Here is a 13494-nt window from a genome sequence, read left to right on the forward strand (position 1 = left end):
CCCCCCAGGGGGAGCTGGAGGACATTGCTGGGGAAAAGGTTCTCTTGGCTGCTCTGCGTGCCCTGTCATCGCCACAACCTTGACCTGGATAAACACCTAGAAATGAATGGATTGAAACGGATGAAGTCAGACTCTACATTGGACCAATACTCAGTCAATCAGTTTGTGTAACTGATGTAAAAAGGAAAACTGCTTAAAGAGACATGCAATTTTTCCTGAAGTTCTTGAGGTCATACAAGACAAATTGCACCCGCTGACACTTCATCAAACCAAGTGCTTTTGCTGCTAGAGCCTCAGATGTACTTCTCGCGGTCTCCCCATGACACCAAACGTTTCACGAGTTCAGATAGCACGGTGGAAATGATGCGAGCTACGTTGCAGAGATAGCAAGAGTTCAAACTTCAGTGGCAGACAGATGTGCACCCACCCTGTTCACAGAGTCTGGAAGAATTTGCTCTGCAGAGAGATTGCAAGTAAAAAAAAAAAAAATGAAAGCAATACACAGTGCAGCGAAACAAGAGTTGCAATCATGACCTCACTGAACTTGTGTGAATAGCAAAACATGAAAAGATCTGCAGTGACCTGGCTCATTTTTTTGCTGAACAGGTAAGACTCTTACCTGTTATTACTATGTTACTCAAAGATACATCGACACTAAAGCATGTTGGCCTTTTGCATAATAGCCTTGTAGACAGCAGTCAGGGATAAGGACAAATTGTACTGATGCTCACCTAATGTATTGGAGCTTGTTAACATTACTCTCTGTGTTGCATTACTTAGTGACCAATTTGCGAAACAGATGCGACATTAGGAGGAGATTCATGGGAAATGTGTTAAAAACTGATTGGACGTAACAAAAAAAGTATCAGTCACAGCCAACAAATGTTGCATAGTAATGCTTAAAAAGCCTTCTGCAGTTTAAATATTGCATATGTTAAAACTACTTTTTTGCCAAAGTCATTTCCACTACACAAGTTACAGTTTCTACAGTGGAAATTAAGTTTCCAGAGCAGTCCCAATTTAAAACAGAATGTAACAGCCCATCTTAGGTTACAGTGGGTGAAAAAAAGTAAGTAAATGAGAAATGTTGTCCCCAGTGAACTACTGTAAGATATGGCAAATGTCTCTGGAGTCAATCAAAGCTGTGTTAGCAGCTACTGTATTGTGCCATCCCTTTCCTCCCTCTCCTGTGCATTTTATCTGCTCAAAACAGGCAACTGGAAGACGTAGAGGAGAGAAGCAAACAAAGAAAAATCAGTTATATTGTGAAGGCTTTGAATGATACAAGGCATGCCTTTGTAAGGGACAATATGCTGCATAATGTGCTGCTGCATAACATTATCAATAGATTGTGGGTAGACTGAGCGGGAGCGTGAGGGGGAGGATCTGGTGGAGGAGATTACTTGTAGTAAGGGTTAGCTCAATCATGAATTCATGCATGGAATTCAGCGTTTATTAATCAAGAGTGTGCTAATTAGAGATCCCGCCCTCATGCATTTGCCCCACTGTTGGAGTTAGATGACATTTAGATGGAATTAAATCTTCTGTTGCCAACCGGTGCCCTCATAACCACAGCTGAGGAAAGTCATCAGCTTCCAATATATCCTTTCTACTAAAGCCCCAAGCACTCCTACTAATCCCTTCTATTCGATTTTGGTCACCCCTGCTGCTTAGCTGCAAGACAGTGCGTGTGCATTTTGCGGGCCTATCCACTCTAATGGTGGCGGGATATCAGGATCTTTATCAATCATTGTGTACAGTGGTGGTGGTGGTGGTGGGGGGGGGCTTAGTCGGGTGTGTAGGATGGGGCCCTTCCTGAGGTGCCATCGTTGAATTCAGGATGTACAAGCAGCAGCCACTAATGTTAGAGTTAACAAGTTTGCTGTTGGTGGAGATATAATAAGAGTTTTCTCCTCCCCCACCTCTTAGCTAACTTTCTCCTTGCTCTGCAGTGTGTTTATCAAGCAGACTACTTTTTAGCTGAGCCTCCTGCCTTTACCTGGTATCTGGGATAATTGGAGGCAACGAGTAAGAAATTCATATGTTAAGCTATAATGTGATAGAGCTTGCCAAGTTATGGTGTAATACTATAGTTTTAGTAGGTCGACACTTGTTTTTCTGACCTGTGGTCTCCATCTCCTCATTTTCTAGTTTATCCTTCTCTATTTTAGCAAAAACAGAAAAAGAATAGGATTTATTCATATCCCCAAAATGACATTCACACCGTCTGCCGCCATGTTTGCCAGTGCAGACCCTGATTGTGAACATGCTACCTCGAATACTGTTTATTTTAATCTGTGCGCAAATTCATGACCCCTAGAGGAAGAATCCCAGTGGTTCTGGTAACCCCACAGTCTTTCCTGTCGCACTATCATCAGGGCAAACTTTAAATTTGTGAATGCATTAGTTCCGGCATTTTTTTATTTAAATCTTTTCTAATTTGCTGTGCACATTCATGACCCTTGGAGAAAGAGCGCTATTGATTTTGTTGACCTCATGATCCTCCCTCTTGTGCCTCTGTCAAGCCAAACTTGTCACTTCAGGAATATTCCTAGCTGTTGTTCGCTGATGTCACATGTCTACTTTAGAAACAGAGTTTATTTTAGCAGACAATCATTCTCCTGATAAACTTAAATAATCCACATGGTTGTCTTTCTTACTTTCCACAAAGAAATTGCACAATACAGAACCATGTCAAACTCCTCTGACTCAAATGTTGGGCGACTAACTAATACAAAGAAGCATGGCCCTCATGTCTTTTTATCATGTCATTTCATCATTTCCAAATTTGGAGTTCAGTCAGATCTAAGCTGACCTCTCTCTCGCTTGCCTTGCTTCCACTGATAAGCTTGTTAACATGTAAATTGTTAAACGTGACCTGCAACCTGCTCTGTTTAAGTCAGTCTGTCAATCATCTAACCAGAGCCTTCAATGAATTATGTTGCATTAGTTAAGTAAATCAGCAGAGAACCTCCACATTTCCCTCAAGTCTTTACGTTTATGTTGTCGCTGTTTTTTTTTTTTGTTTTTTTTAAACCAGTGCAAGTTCACTCTAACTGGTGTAGCTGGCTAGCTGATAGCTTTTTATAGTGCCTTGTGTACTCAGAGCACTGTGGCTACTCCAGGGGAAAAGAAAGTAATGAAACGTGCACCTGCAGCATGTCTAAAAAGAATTTCGTCAGCACTGTTTTTAAATACTCCAAAGGTTTTCAGATCAGAAAGCTCGAGGACAAAACAGTAGATCTCATGCAACAAGTCATGTCGGTCATTTAACCAAAAACAGTTTTTTTTTTTTTTTTTTTAAAAAGTGCTGTTTTACTGTTTTACCCCTCTCACTCAGGAATGCCTACTCTGCCAGCCCGGCAAACCCCATCATCCAAACAGCGCGTTTTTCTCTCACTGCTGCTCACTTCCTTGCAGCCTCTCTAGCTCCTCCACCCCCAGCCTCCTGCCTGGCATCTGGCCACAGGGTGCCCTGGGAGACCACCACGTCACCCACTCGCTGGTCTGACCAAGCCTCCAATCCTTCAGCTGTCACACTGCTTCGATGCACTTGTCCTGGATGAGGGCCAGTCCACTCAATATATGCCCTTTCCTCCAATTCAGACTGTGTGTGAGAGTGTGAGTGTGTGTGTGTGTGTGAGTGTGTGTGTGTGTGTGTGTGTGTGTCACACACCTTTGTCCCTGCCAGTCCACTGAGCCTGTGTCACCCCATCCCCTGCTTCCATCCTTCCCGTCCTGCACCTTACAACCTTACAAAACTGAATTCACAGCTCAGAGTTCAAAACAAAAGGGAACTCTGACCTTTATGTACACATGTGGTCAAAACAAAATTATTCCACCACCAGATGATTTTATTCATTTTTTTGCATGGATTTTGAGTTGATATGCATAGGGAATGCAATAAATTTCCATATAGGTTTAGTGCCAATGTGGCTGCACCTTAAGCTTTTTTGACTGTATTTTGTAAAAATGCTATTTAAATATGATGACAATGATGATTATTATTATTAAGGTGCTTGTCCCAGCTTAGTGTATCAGACTTCATGATGCAGGGCAAGGTAATGCAGGGTATAATTTTTTGACACAAACCATGGCAGCGACTGTCCATTTTAAGTTCCAGCCCTTCCAATGCTGTATTTTCACCGCCATGCCAGCCCCTTCAAACTAGCCGAGCACGTTATTTAATCTCGCTTGACACCATCTTTATCAAAATCAATTCTCGCACCAGGTGTGACAGTAATGTGCTTTCATTACTGTCACCCCCCTGTCACTCTGTGCACTTTTGTGAGGTGTTAGTTTCCATTTAAAGTCCAGTTGCTTTGACAAATCAAGGCTGAGTGGAGGAGCCGCTCCCCTTATCTGCACACGTCTGAACAAGGCTGATGGAAACAACACAGGCAGACTTCAAAGTGTTTTGCGATCTAATGAGCAGCGCGCTGTAACCACACTGGGCTCTAATGCGAGTATGGCAAGCCGAGCCCTATTCTGTAGCCAAGGCTCATCAGCCACAACCACACCTGTTATCACAAAAGAAAACAACTAAGAAATGCCAGAGTGAGGTTGATAATGGACCTTGATTATGAAGCTTAATGAAATATATACCCATCTGTAGGGCTGGATATTGTCTGAAATTTTATGCTACCAGCACTACCAGCTTATTATGAAATAATAATACACAAAATAATAGCAGTGGCCTAAGTATCAATTCGGGCAAAATGCAGTTTTACAATCACATTTTGTTAACAACATCAGACAAGGTCTTATTATGAACGATTAAAACATTTAAATTTTAATATTTTGAATAATGTACAAAATATTTCACGCTTACAGCTATTAATAATATCAAGTGTGAGTAAATGTTTTATGACTAAATGTGAAATGCAGTTTAGCGTGATCTTTTTTTTTTTTTTTTTCTCTTTAAAAATCAATTTTTGTCACCATCTCTTCCCCTTGCAGTTAACCATGGTTCAGCTCTCTTGCTTCAGGTTAATACTGTGCACTATTAAGTGCTTCATTAGGTTGGAGGTGTTGCTGGGCTTGGCAGTTATATTCTTGTCACAAACATTGCACCATATGCTGTCGGCATCAATATGAGTAAACCATAGCCAGACTTTGGTCAGTGTTTGCAACATTGTTTACTTCCTGCAAGAAAACCGAGGGGTGATGTAATGACAGTCGCGCAAGTTTGTTTTTCCATCCTGTGGCAACTTCCTGTGTCAAAGATCTGGCGCACTTGGTGGATGAGAGACAATGTGAGATTAACTGTTAAAGCACTGAACTGGGGCAGCGAGCGTTTCAACATATTTCTGTTCGGTCAGTGCTTTGGGGTATCGAGTTGTATTTTCCTGATTAGTCCAACTGATGAGTGTGGTCAAGCCTCACAGAGCTGCCTGGCACGCTGCGCAGAGACAGTTCACCCATCATGATAATACACTACAGAGTTATTTCTCCATGATTTCACAGGTGAAATGGATTTCTCCCTGAGGTTGAGGAATGCTGCTAGGTAACAGAGCCCACAGCATAAGCTGCACAGTAGAACAACGGATTATCCACCTTCTCAAACCAGTGTGCTGTCAGAGGCTAATAACATGTGCTACCAATATACAATGTTCTGCAAAAATTTTTTAAAAATGAAATAAATAAAAGGGCTTGCAATAAAAAGTGCGGGCTATAGTGTGATTACTGAAATGGCCTGAATTTTAACCTCAACTATCTAACCAAACAGGACACGTTGTCATGCCAACCTCCCTTAATCTCATCTCTTAAAAGCCCTTTGTGTCTTCTCTTCTGATTTTGGAATATGTTGTGGATAGTTTGAAGTTTAGTGATGTGGTTATTTCTGTATATTTTCTTTTTTGTGTGTGTGTGTTTCATTTGATTTGTATCAGGGCCTTTTGCCAACACAGTCATGCCCGGCTCTCTTCGTGTTCACACAGCATCGGTGAACAGCACCTTTCTCGTGATCAAATATTCACAATTCACTTTTAACCATCAAATAACTTCACAGTGAATACAGATTATAATGCATTCGGACAACTTGACAATTATTGACACTGAATATTATTTATATGCTGATCCTGTAACTGGTATCAATATTTTATAAATGGAGAATATAAATATATATAGTTCAGAATGAATTGAAATGCAAGTAGGCAGCACGGCTGAGTAAACTGCTGGGGTTAGTGAAACATTTCAGCTTGCACCTGCAGTCCTTGCTGTTTACATGTAAGCCGTTCCCTTTTCTGCTCCTGTGCACCTTGTTCCTCTTCAGACAACGCTCACACACAGGCTCATTCAATCAGTGTCAATTGTCAGAGGAGAAAAGGCACGGTTTGTTTCCTTCAGCTGTTGAGACCTTTTTTCTTCTTGTGGTAAATTTGGAACGATATACTGGACAATTACTGAGATGCGGGCTTCTGTTAAGGAATATAATTACTCTTCTGTTCTTCCTTATTTTCTTATAATTTTACTCTTAATGAGACAGTGAAAATACAGAAAAGTGAGAGAGGAGGAAAAAGTGGCAGGCTTGATTATAAAACCTGTATTCTCAAGCGAAAATGGTGAAAAATCCAGATGGACTGTCCCTTTTCACTGCCTTCATCAATGGGAAACGGACTTATATAGGGGGTTAGTCTGTGTATGTGTGTGCCGCAGTGTAACAGGGAGATGTTACACACCACACAAGTACTCCTGTTTCTCTCAAGTGGATTTGTAGTGTGAACCTGGCGCTGCAGCCAAATGGTTTTGTTAGAATAGTTTCTCAGAGGCGAACGGTATCTCATTAATTTTTGAATTTCCGCTGGTGCTGTCAGACAGGATATGGAGCTTTTTGTTTAATATATGATTCATGTTAAGCGAGGTATTATATGCTGCGGTCAGGGGTTAAATTGGGACAAAGAGACACAGCAGTATTTAGGTGTGCAAGTTGCACGTTAATCCTTCCTCCCGTCGCCGCACCTTCCCCCGAGCTTTGCCTGGTCAAGGGTTCCCCAACCTTCCAGTTCCTAATTTAATCTGACTGCAGGTCTACAACTGCAAAGTCCCAGCTATTTTGTAGTTGTTTTGTGTGTGTGTGAATGTGTGTGTGTGTGTGTGTGTGTGTGTGTGTGTGTGCATGTGTGTGTGTTACATGTTACATGTTTGAGCAGCTTAAAACATGCATGCCGGCTACTTTTTCAGTGAAAAGTACAAACCTAAATTTTTAAGAGATTCATGGTGAAACTCTGGATAAAATCTGCACAACCCGGTTATTATAGTACCATTATATTACTATTTTATATTAACATCACTAATAGATTACTTCAGTCTAGTTTGTAGGGAGGAGGTCGCCTATTTGGTAGAGTGTATCTACCCTGTTTGCCACTCAATATGGTACACATAGTGATCAGCACATAAATTTAGAAAGGTACTTTGCTGGCAGAAGAATTTTTTTTTTTAAATTTCAATGTCCCAAGAAACCCAACTGCGTATCCACTTGAATTGCTGTATAAAATATTAATCATTTTTATTGGTGCAGCAACATGGCCTCATGGTTATTGAGGTTGTCCCAGCCATTTGATGCCATGAGCCCATTCAGTTAAAATATTTTTGATTAAAATACTTAACCCCTGCCACAACTGGAAGGCAGTTAGATTATTCCCCCATTGGAAATAGTGACTGAAATGTTTGTTTTGATTTTTTTTTTTTTTTTTTTTTTTTTTTTTTTATCATGGTATCAATTTGAGGCGGTGTTACTTCATTCAGAATTTTGTTTTTAACGATAACACGCTCTCTTTCTTCTTCTGTCAGCAGTAAATGTGCATCTTACGACCATGACGTAACGCTATATCTTATCTTTGTATTTTTTGCCTCCCACATGTTTTTGTCTCTGTGAATGGCACTTTACATCACTGCAGACCATAACAAGAGAGGAAAAGGGCATCCTGGGACATGAGGGAGCAGGAACTGATATGTATTTATTACCCACATAATACATTCATTCAGATATGATTGCTACTGTGGCAAACCAGCTTGGTTAGAGTCATTTAAGAAGTAAAAACAAAAACTAAATTAACAAAAAGTAGAATTATGATGAGTTTCCAACTGAGAGTATGCAACATTATCATTGTTTCACTAACTACCACACTCATGATAATTATAATTTAATAGATTTTAAGTAGTGACCCTCTATTCATTTAGGTAATGTTTAAACGCATGGGACTGTTGCTTCAACGGACTCTAATGTTGCATTATTATAAGACAGAATCAGCTACAGAGGGACTATTAATGACAGACCGGCTGTCCAGCTGCCACCCCAAGATCCTCAAACGCCGTCCCCACCAACCAGTTTGTTGTCGTCTCAGTGATCCTGTGTCAGTATTTACGGTGGAGTCACTTGTGAAAGAGGTTACATGCATATTATGGGTCAGCTCCGTGAGGGATCTTGGTTTAATTAAAGCTAGTACTCATTAACTCATCAGTGTTACACCAATAGTATAGTGGCCTTTTCATCTCACCACCATATTGTTCTGTGGGGAATTGTGGGCCAAGTAAATTAACCAGTCGCTGACGGCATATAATTAATTCTGTAACAAAATGCTACTGTATGTATCCATTTGGAAAAGACCTTACATTTTTGATTCTGTATTCTTTATAAATAGTCAAGATTCAGCCTGTAAAAGTATTCTAATTTTGACAGCAAATGACTGAAGATACTTACTGTCCCTTTAATTGTATCATAATTCCATGCCATTAGTGAGTGAAATTAGGACAAATCCTGCCATTAGAACAAATCAAGTGGATCAAATTTACTATTAAAATGAAATTCAGATAAATATAGGCTGAAAGCTGCTTTTAGATGAAGTGCACAGTAGACGTTTCATCCACGTATTTAATCACACTTCAGAAGTGCTGTGTTATCTTCTGTACATCTCATCTGCTTAATTGTCTGAGACATGGGAGTAGAATGGTGCAATGGCATTTTAATCATTTTGAACTTTTCTTATTTGTAATTAAAAATCTAGATGTCACGAACTTGTGTGCTTTAATGGGAACTCTGTCCAGGCCATGCATACACCCTTGTAGTTCAAAGAAGAGTGATACCATCACCTAAATTACAAAATGATGTAAGTTGATGCTCTTGAACATTATGAAAAAAGGTTTGGGGCCTCTTGTAAAACTACTGCAAAATTAGGCCAAATAGATTCTCTTTTTCCCTAACCACAGCAATGCCAGTGTTTCATCTGTGTTTAGGTTTTTCAAATGTGTGGGGGGTTATTTTTGACTTCCCTTTCCTCTCTCCATTTCTACCCGCAGGACACAGCCTGTAGTTGGGCACAGAGAGCCATTACCTGATGACAGTAAAGACAATATCACCATTTTCACCCGAATCCTAGACAGGCTGCTGGATGGATATGACAACAGGCTACGCCCTGGGCTGGGAGGTAGGCTGCATGGTAGATATAAACCTGCACACACTGGACTGGCTTTCTCTAGTATTCATGCTGCTCATGCTGACTCAGAGGCACTCAAATTCACCTGATTCGACTTTTATCATGCCATTGAATAATCACCCACAGGTACAGGTTAGTAGGTCCCTACTGTACCTTCTGCTATTATTCTACTATTACTATTTCTATCATCAATCGCTCTTAAGCACTCAAACATTAGTTTTAGTCACATTCATTCACTAATATCCTTAACAAATCATAGTTAACATTACATAATGTTAAAACCTAAAAATGAACTCTTTACTTTCTTGAGTCAGGACTCGGGTAGGGTCTCGGGTTTCTGGAGAGAAGAGAGCCAAGATTGCCCCGTTCACTTTAAGGCTGATTTTAAGCTCGTGGTTTGTGGTTTGTGCAGTTGCAAAAGCAAGACACGGCACTTAAACCAGTCATAATGCCATGTTGTTACAAAAATTGCAAGGTGGACGGCAATGCTGCTGAGCTCTAGTTTGACCACCGTTCAGCGCCGTTCAGAGTGTAATTGTGTCTTTCTGCTGTTCACACCATTCACGGCGTGGACAGTGTAGCAAGCATAAATCAGCTTTTACATGATGGTCTTTGTCGCTCTGTATACCGCGTTATGGTACATGTGGCTCCAGGGTCCTATTTGACCGGTTGAGACAAAATGACAATAAGAATAGATGATAACAGCCTCTGATCCACTAGATGCTGCAGTAAAGACTTACTAACCCACACCTGTAGGGGTGATTATGACCAATAATGTCCTTTCAGGGCTGCAATAACAGTCAAATTGGGTACTGTGGATGGCCAATGATGATTGGGATAAAGTTTTGGGATAAAGTTGGGATAAAGGAATCATGGTACATTCTCATACACATCTTTGCAAGAGTTGTCAGAAATCACATCAGAAAATGTCAGTTGTCAAATGTAATTTTGAATTTGGCATAAGTTTCTAATGCAGTGTAAAGAGGAAATAAAATGCGTACCTTACATTAACCCCTACAGCTGAATTGAATTAACTTCTGGCAAACACAGCACTGGCTTGTTTACACAACCAGTCGCTGCTTCCCTAATCTGGCATAGCCACACCTTTGGCTGAGGCTGAAGAGGGCTGGAGAAATTCTTGTCATAAAAAAACGGGAGATTTTTCTGAGCCAAAGTCAGCATTGATTAGCTGGCACTTATTCACACAAGATCCCTCAATGGAACAGCTCGAAATGATTTATGGAAAAGGCTGAACATGTGCACATATGAGCCCCTTCAATATCAACACTGAAATGTTGTGGTGCAAGAAATGTTTTAAATTGCATAAGATCATAATTTTAGTTGAATTATTTATTAAAAAAAAAAAAAAAAAAAGAGGAAGAAGCTTGCATGGTCTACAAATTTAAATCAGTAGTGTTGTGGCAAAATTTAAGTGGCTGACATTTTAATCTTTTCAGATATCTTCATGAATGTTTTATGCTGCTTGTTGCTGTTTGTAATTATTGTTAATAGCTGTGTTAAGTCTGCTACGCCCTTTTCCAGCTACTTTCCAACTCTAGTTTGTATAGTCACGAGCCACAGAGACAGGCCTCTTCAACTAGTTAGTTGCTAGTTAGAGTGTATTATTACCACTCAGTCCTCTTTGAGCAGTACTGGTGTGGGAAATGAGCCCTCTCAGACCCTGGGGTTGAAATCTTTGCTCAATCATGCCCAAATGGCAAATAAGCACATATGTCAGTAGAAATCCCTCTAATTGATGGCATGCTACCCAAATAGTTTGGCCTTAAGGACAACGAAGTGCTGATCAGCAAGCCCACATGCCCATTTCATGCCATTTCTCAGCCACCCAGCTGGACTGATCACATCTGCTCTAGTGCTCGCCACTAGAGCCTTGAGCATGTACCAAGCTCCAGACACAGATGCTGACTGACCTGGACTGCATGGCACTGGCCAGGAAGTGGCACCAGACACAAGATACGTACATCTCCACAGGCAAGGCAATGGTAAAGGCAATACTGGCCTGCTCCACTTATGGCCCACTCCCATGCTGGGTGCTTCATGGTGCAGTGACTTGATCCGCATATGGTGCTGTGAAGCCACGAGGGCTTTTCCATAAGGTCCTAGAGGCTGTCCAGGCCAGGAGACAACCACATGCACCAACAATGTGGTCTAGACTTGGGTGCTTTTTTTCTATTTAAAAATTGTCAGTGAGCAGCAAGTGCTGGTAAAGCAGTGTTCACACACATGACGCATGATGTGTCTTTTAAACTTATGCCCCCAGTTCTCTGTGGATTGATTGTGAAAAATAGACTGCATCGTGTGCACTTTGTAAACTGTTTTGAGTCGTTGAACTTGAGCTTGGTTGAGGATCTTTGATTTACTCACATGTAGTCCATGGTTGCTCATAGACTTAGATGATTGCTTATTCTATATTTTCAAATTTAATATGTATAGCACTGGTAGTTGTCTTTTATTATTACAAGCATCAAGTCTGCTATATTGAAATATATTTGTTTTTAATTACTGTATTGATATATCAAAATAAATACCTTATTTAAGATGATAGCTGCAAATGCTCTGTTTGCATTTCATTGCAATGAATCATTCTGCAATGCCAGTGATACCCAAAATGCTCTGTAGTTCTTTATAGTGGCCTTTCTAGCAATTCCCCTTGGCTAATTTTATTATTTGTCCCAGAATAGCAGGACACTAAGTCATTTTTGCTGTTTCAAATTGAGCTAAATTGTGCTATTATGTTGTAAAACTACAAGAAATAGGAAATTAAATGGCCAGAACTTTCTTAGAGACAACCTGCAGGCATCTGTCGGGTATTTCGATTTTTGGATGTCACTAAAAATTTTGGCCTGGCTTTAGCCCCTAAGTCCACTAAGTCCATCCTTCCATCTGCCTGCAAACAGACTCAGCAGTGGCACGTCCCTCCTCGACCTGCCAACCTGCCCAGTTCAAACCTCAGTCCCGTCCCTGAGTAAAGCGTTGCTTTGTCCCTTGGGCCAAGGACAAGACAACCAATCTTTCTCCAGCTGACCACCTCACATAAGACCTCTACAATCTCTGAAACGCCCCCCACCCCAAGACAATCCATTTTCAACAGCATTTACCACATAAGCTCTGGCTACCATGCTCTGCTGCATCATTGTACACATAACCAGAAAACCGGCAACTCATTTTCTTCCCCTCCTGTGGCTGTCATGTAAACTGCTGACTAGGTGTTGTGATCATCATGTATTTGTGAGGGCCATTTGTGTCCCAGGAATGATTAATGTGGAAGTAAATCTCCTTTCTCAAAGAACCCTCACTTGTGGGTGGTCTCCTAGATCTGGGACACATTCAGAGCTGTGGATCTGCTCCTCATTCCCCGTTCTTTGCACCAGCGGGAGCAGCTACTCCATCTAACCAATGGCTTAAAAGCCTCCTTCACACATTTCCCCCAGAGGAGCTGATTCAGCCAGCACTAAAGAGGGTATATTTTGATATGTCACGACTCTCTTATTACGCCCAAGTTAATGCTACAGTATATTAAAGTCATTTGTAAAGTATTCAGTATTAATTGTTATACGGCTCATAATTAATCAACATTTCACTTTTAATGCGTCATGACTGACTTACTTTATAATGATCCGTTTGACAAATGATCAAATCAACATTATCCTGAATGAGTTATTAAGCATTACGGTAGAATAAAAGTGATTCTCTAGCTCATTATGCATAGTCATGTGCAATGATACGTGTAAAAAATTATAATTTAAAGAAATATACAGACCCTAGCAATATACAGAATAATTTTGCAATGTGATTATAATGTGTGCGCAATGCCATAATGATGAGTAAAGTGTTACCATAAGTTGTATAAAGAAAGCACATAAACCCCTGCAAGCTTAATGCTGAGATCCTGCATTTTATGCCTGAGCCAGTCCCCTGGGGACTGTTAAATGTTTTTGGGCCAGGCTAACTGAAATTATTTTGGGTCAAAAGGGATGTCTTTTCTCGAAGGAAATGGACTTGGGCAAGGCTCAAAGCAGATTTCATGCTGTTGTGGACA

At 40.7% G+C, this 13494-nt stretch overlaps 1 protein-coding gene across 1 annotated transcript in view; it reads left to right on the forward strand.

The window, feature by feature from the left end:
- The window catches only part of gabra3 (gamma-aminobutyric acid type A receptor subunit alpha3), a 106397-nt gene that overhangs the window by 45798 nt on the left and 47105 nt on the right, over window positions 1–13494 (forward strand). The window contains exon 4 of the mRNA XM_030068328.1: window positions 9298–9425. Within this exon, the coding sequence (XP_029924188.1) occupies window positions 9298–9425 (128 nt within the window). The remainder of the gene's footprint in view (window positions 1–9297; window positions 9426–13494) is intronic.

The sequence above is a fragment of the Myripristis murdjan genome, chromosome 14 (genome assembly GCF_902150065.1).
Source record: "Myripristis murdjan chromosome 14, fMyrMur1.1, whole genome shotgun sequence".
NCBI lineage: Eukaryota > Metazoa > Chordata > Actinopteri > Holocentriformes > Holocentridae > Myripristis > Myripristis murdjan.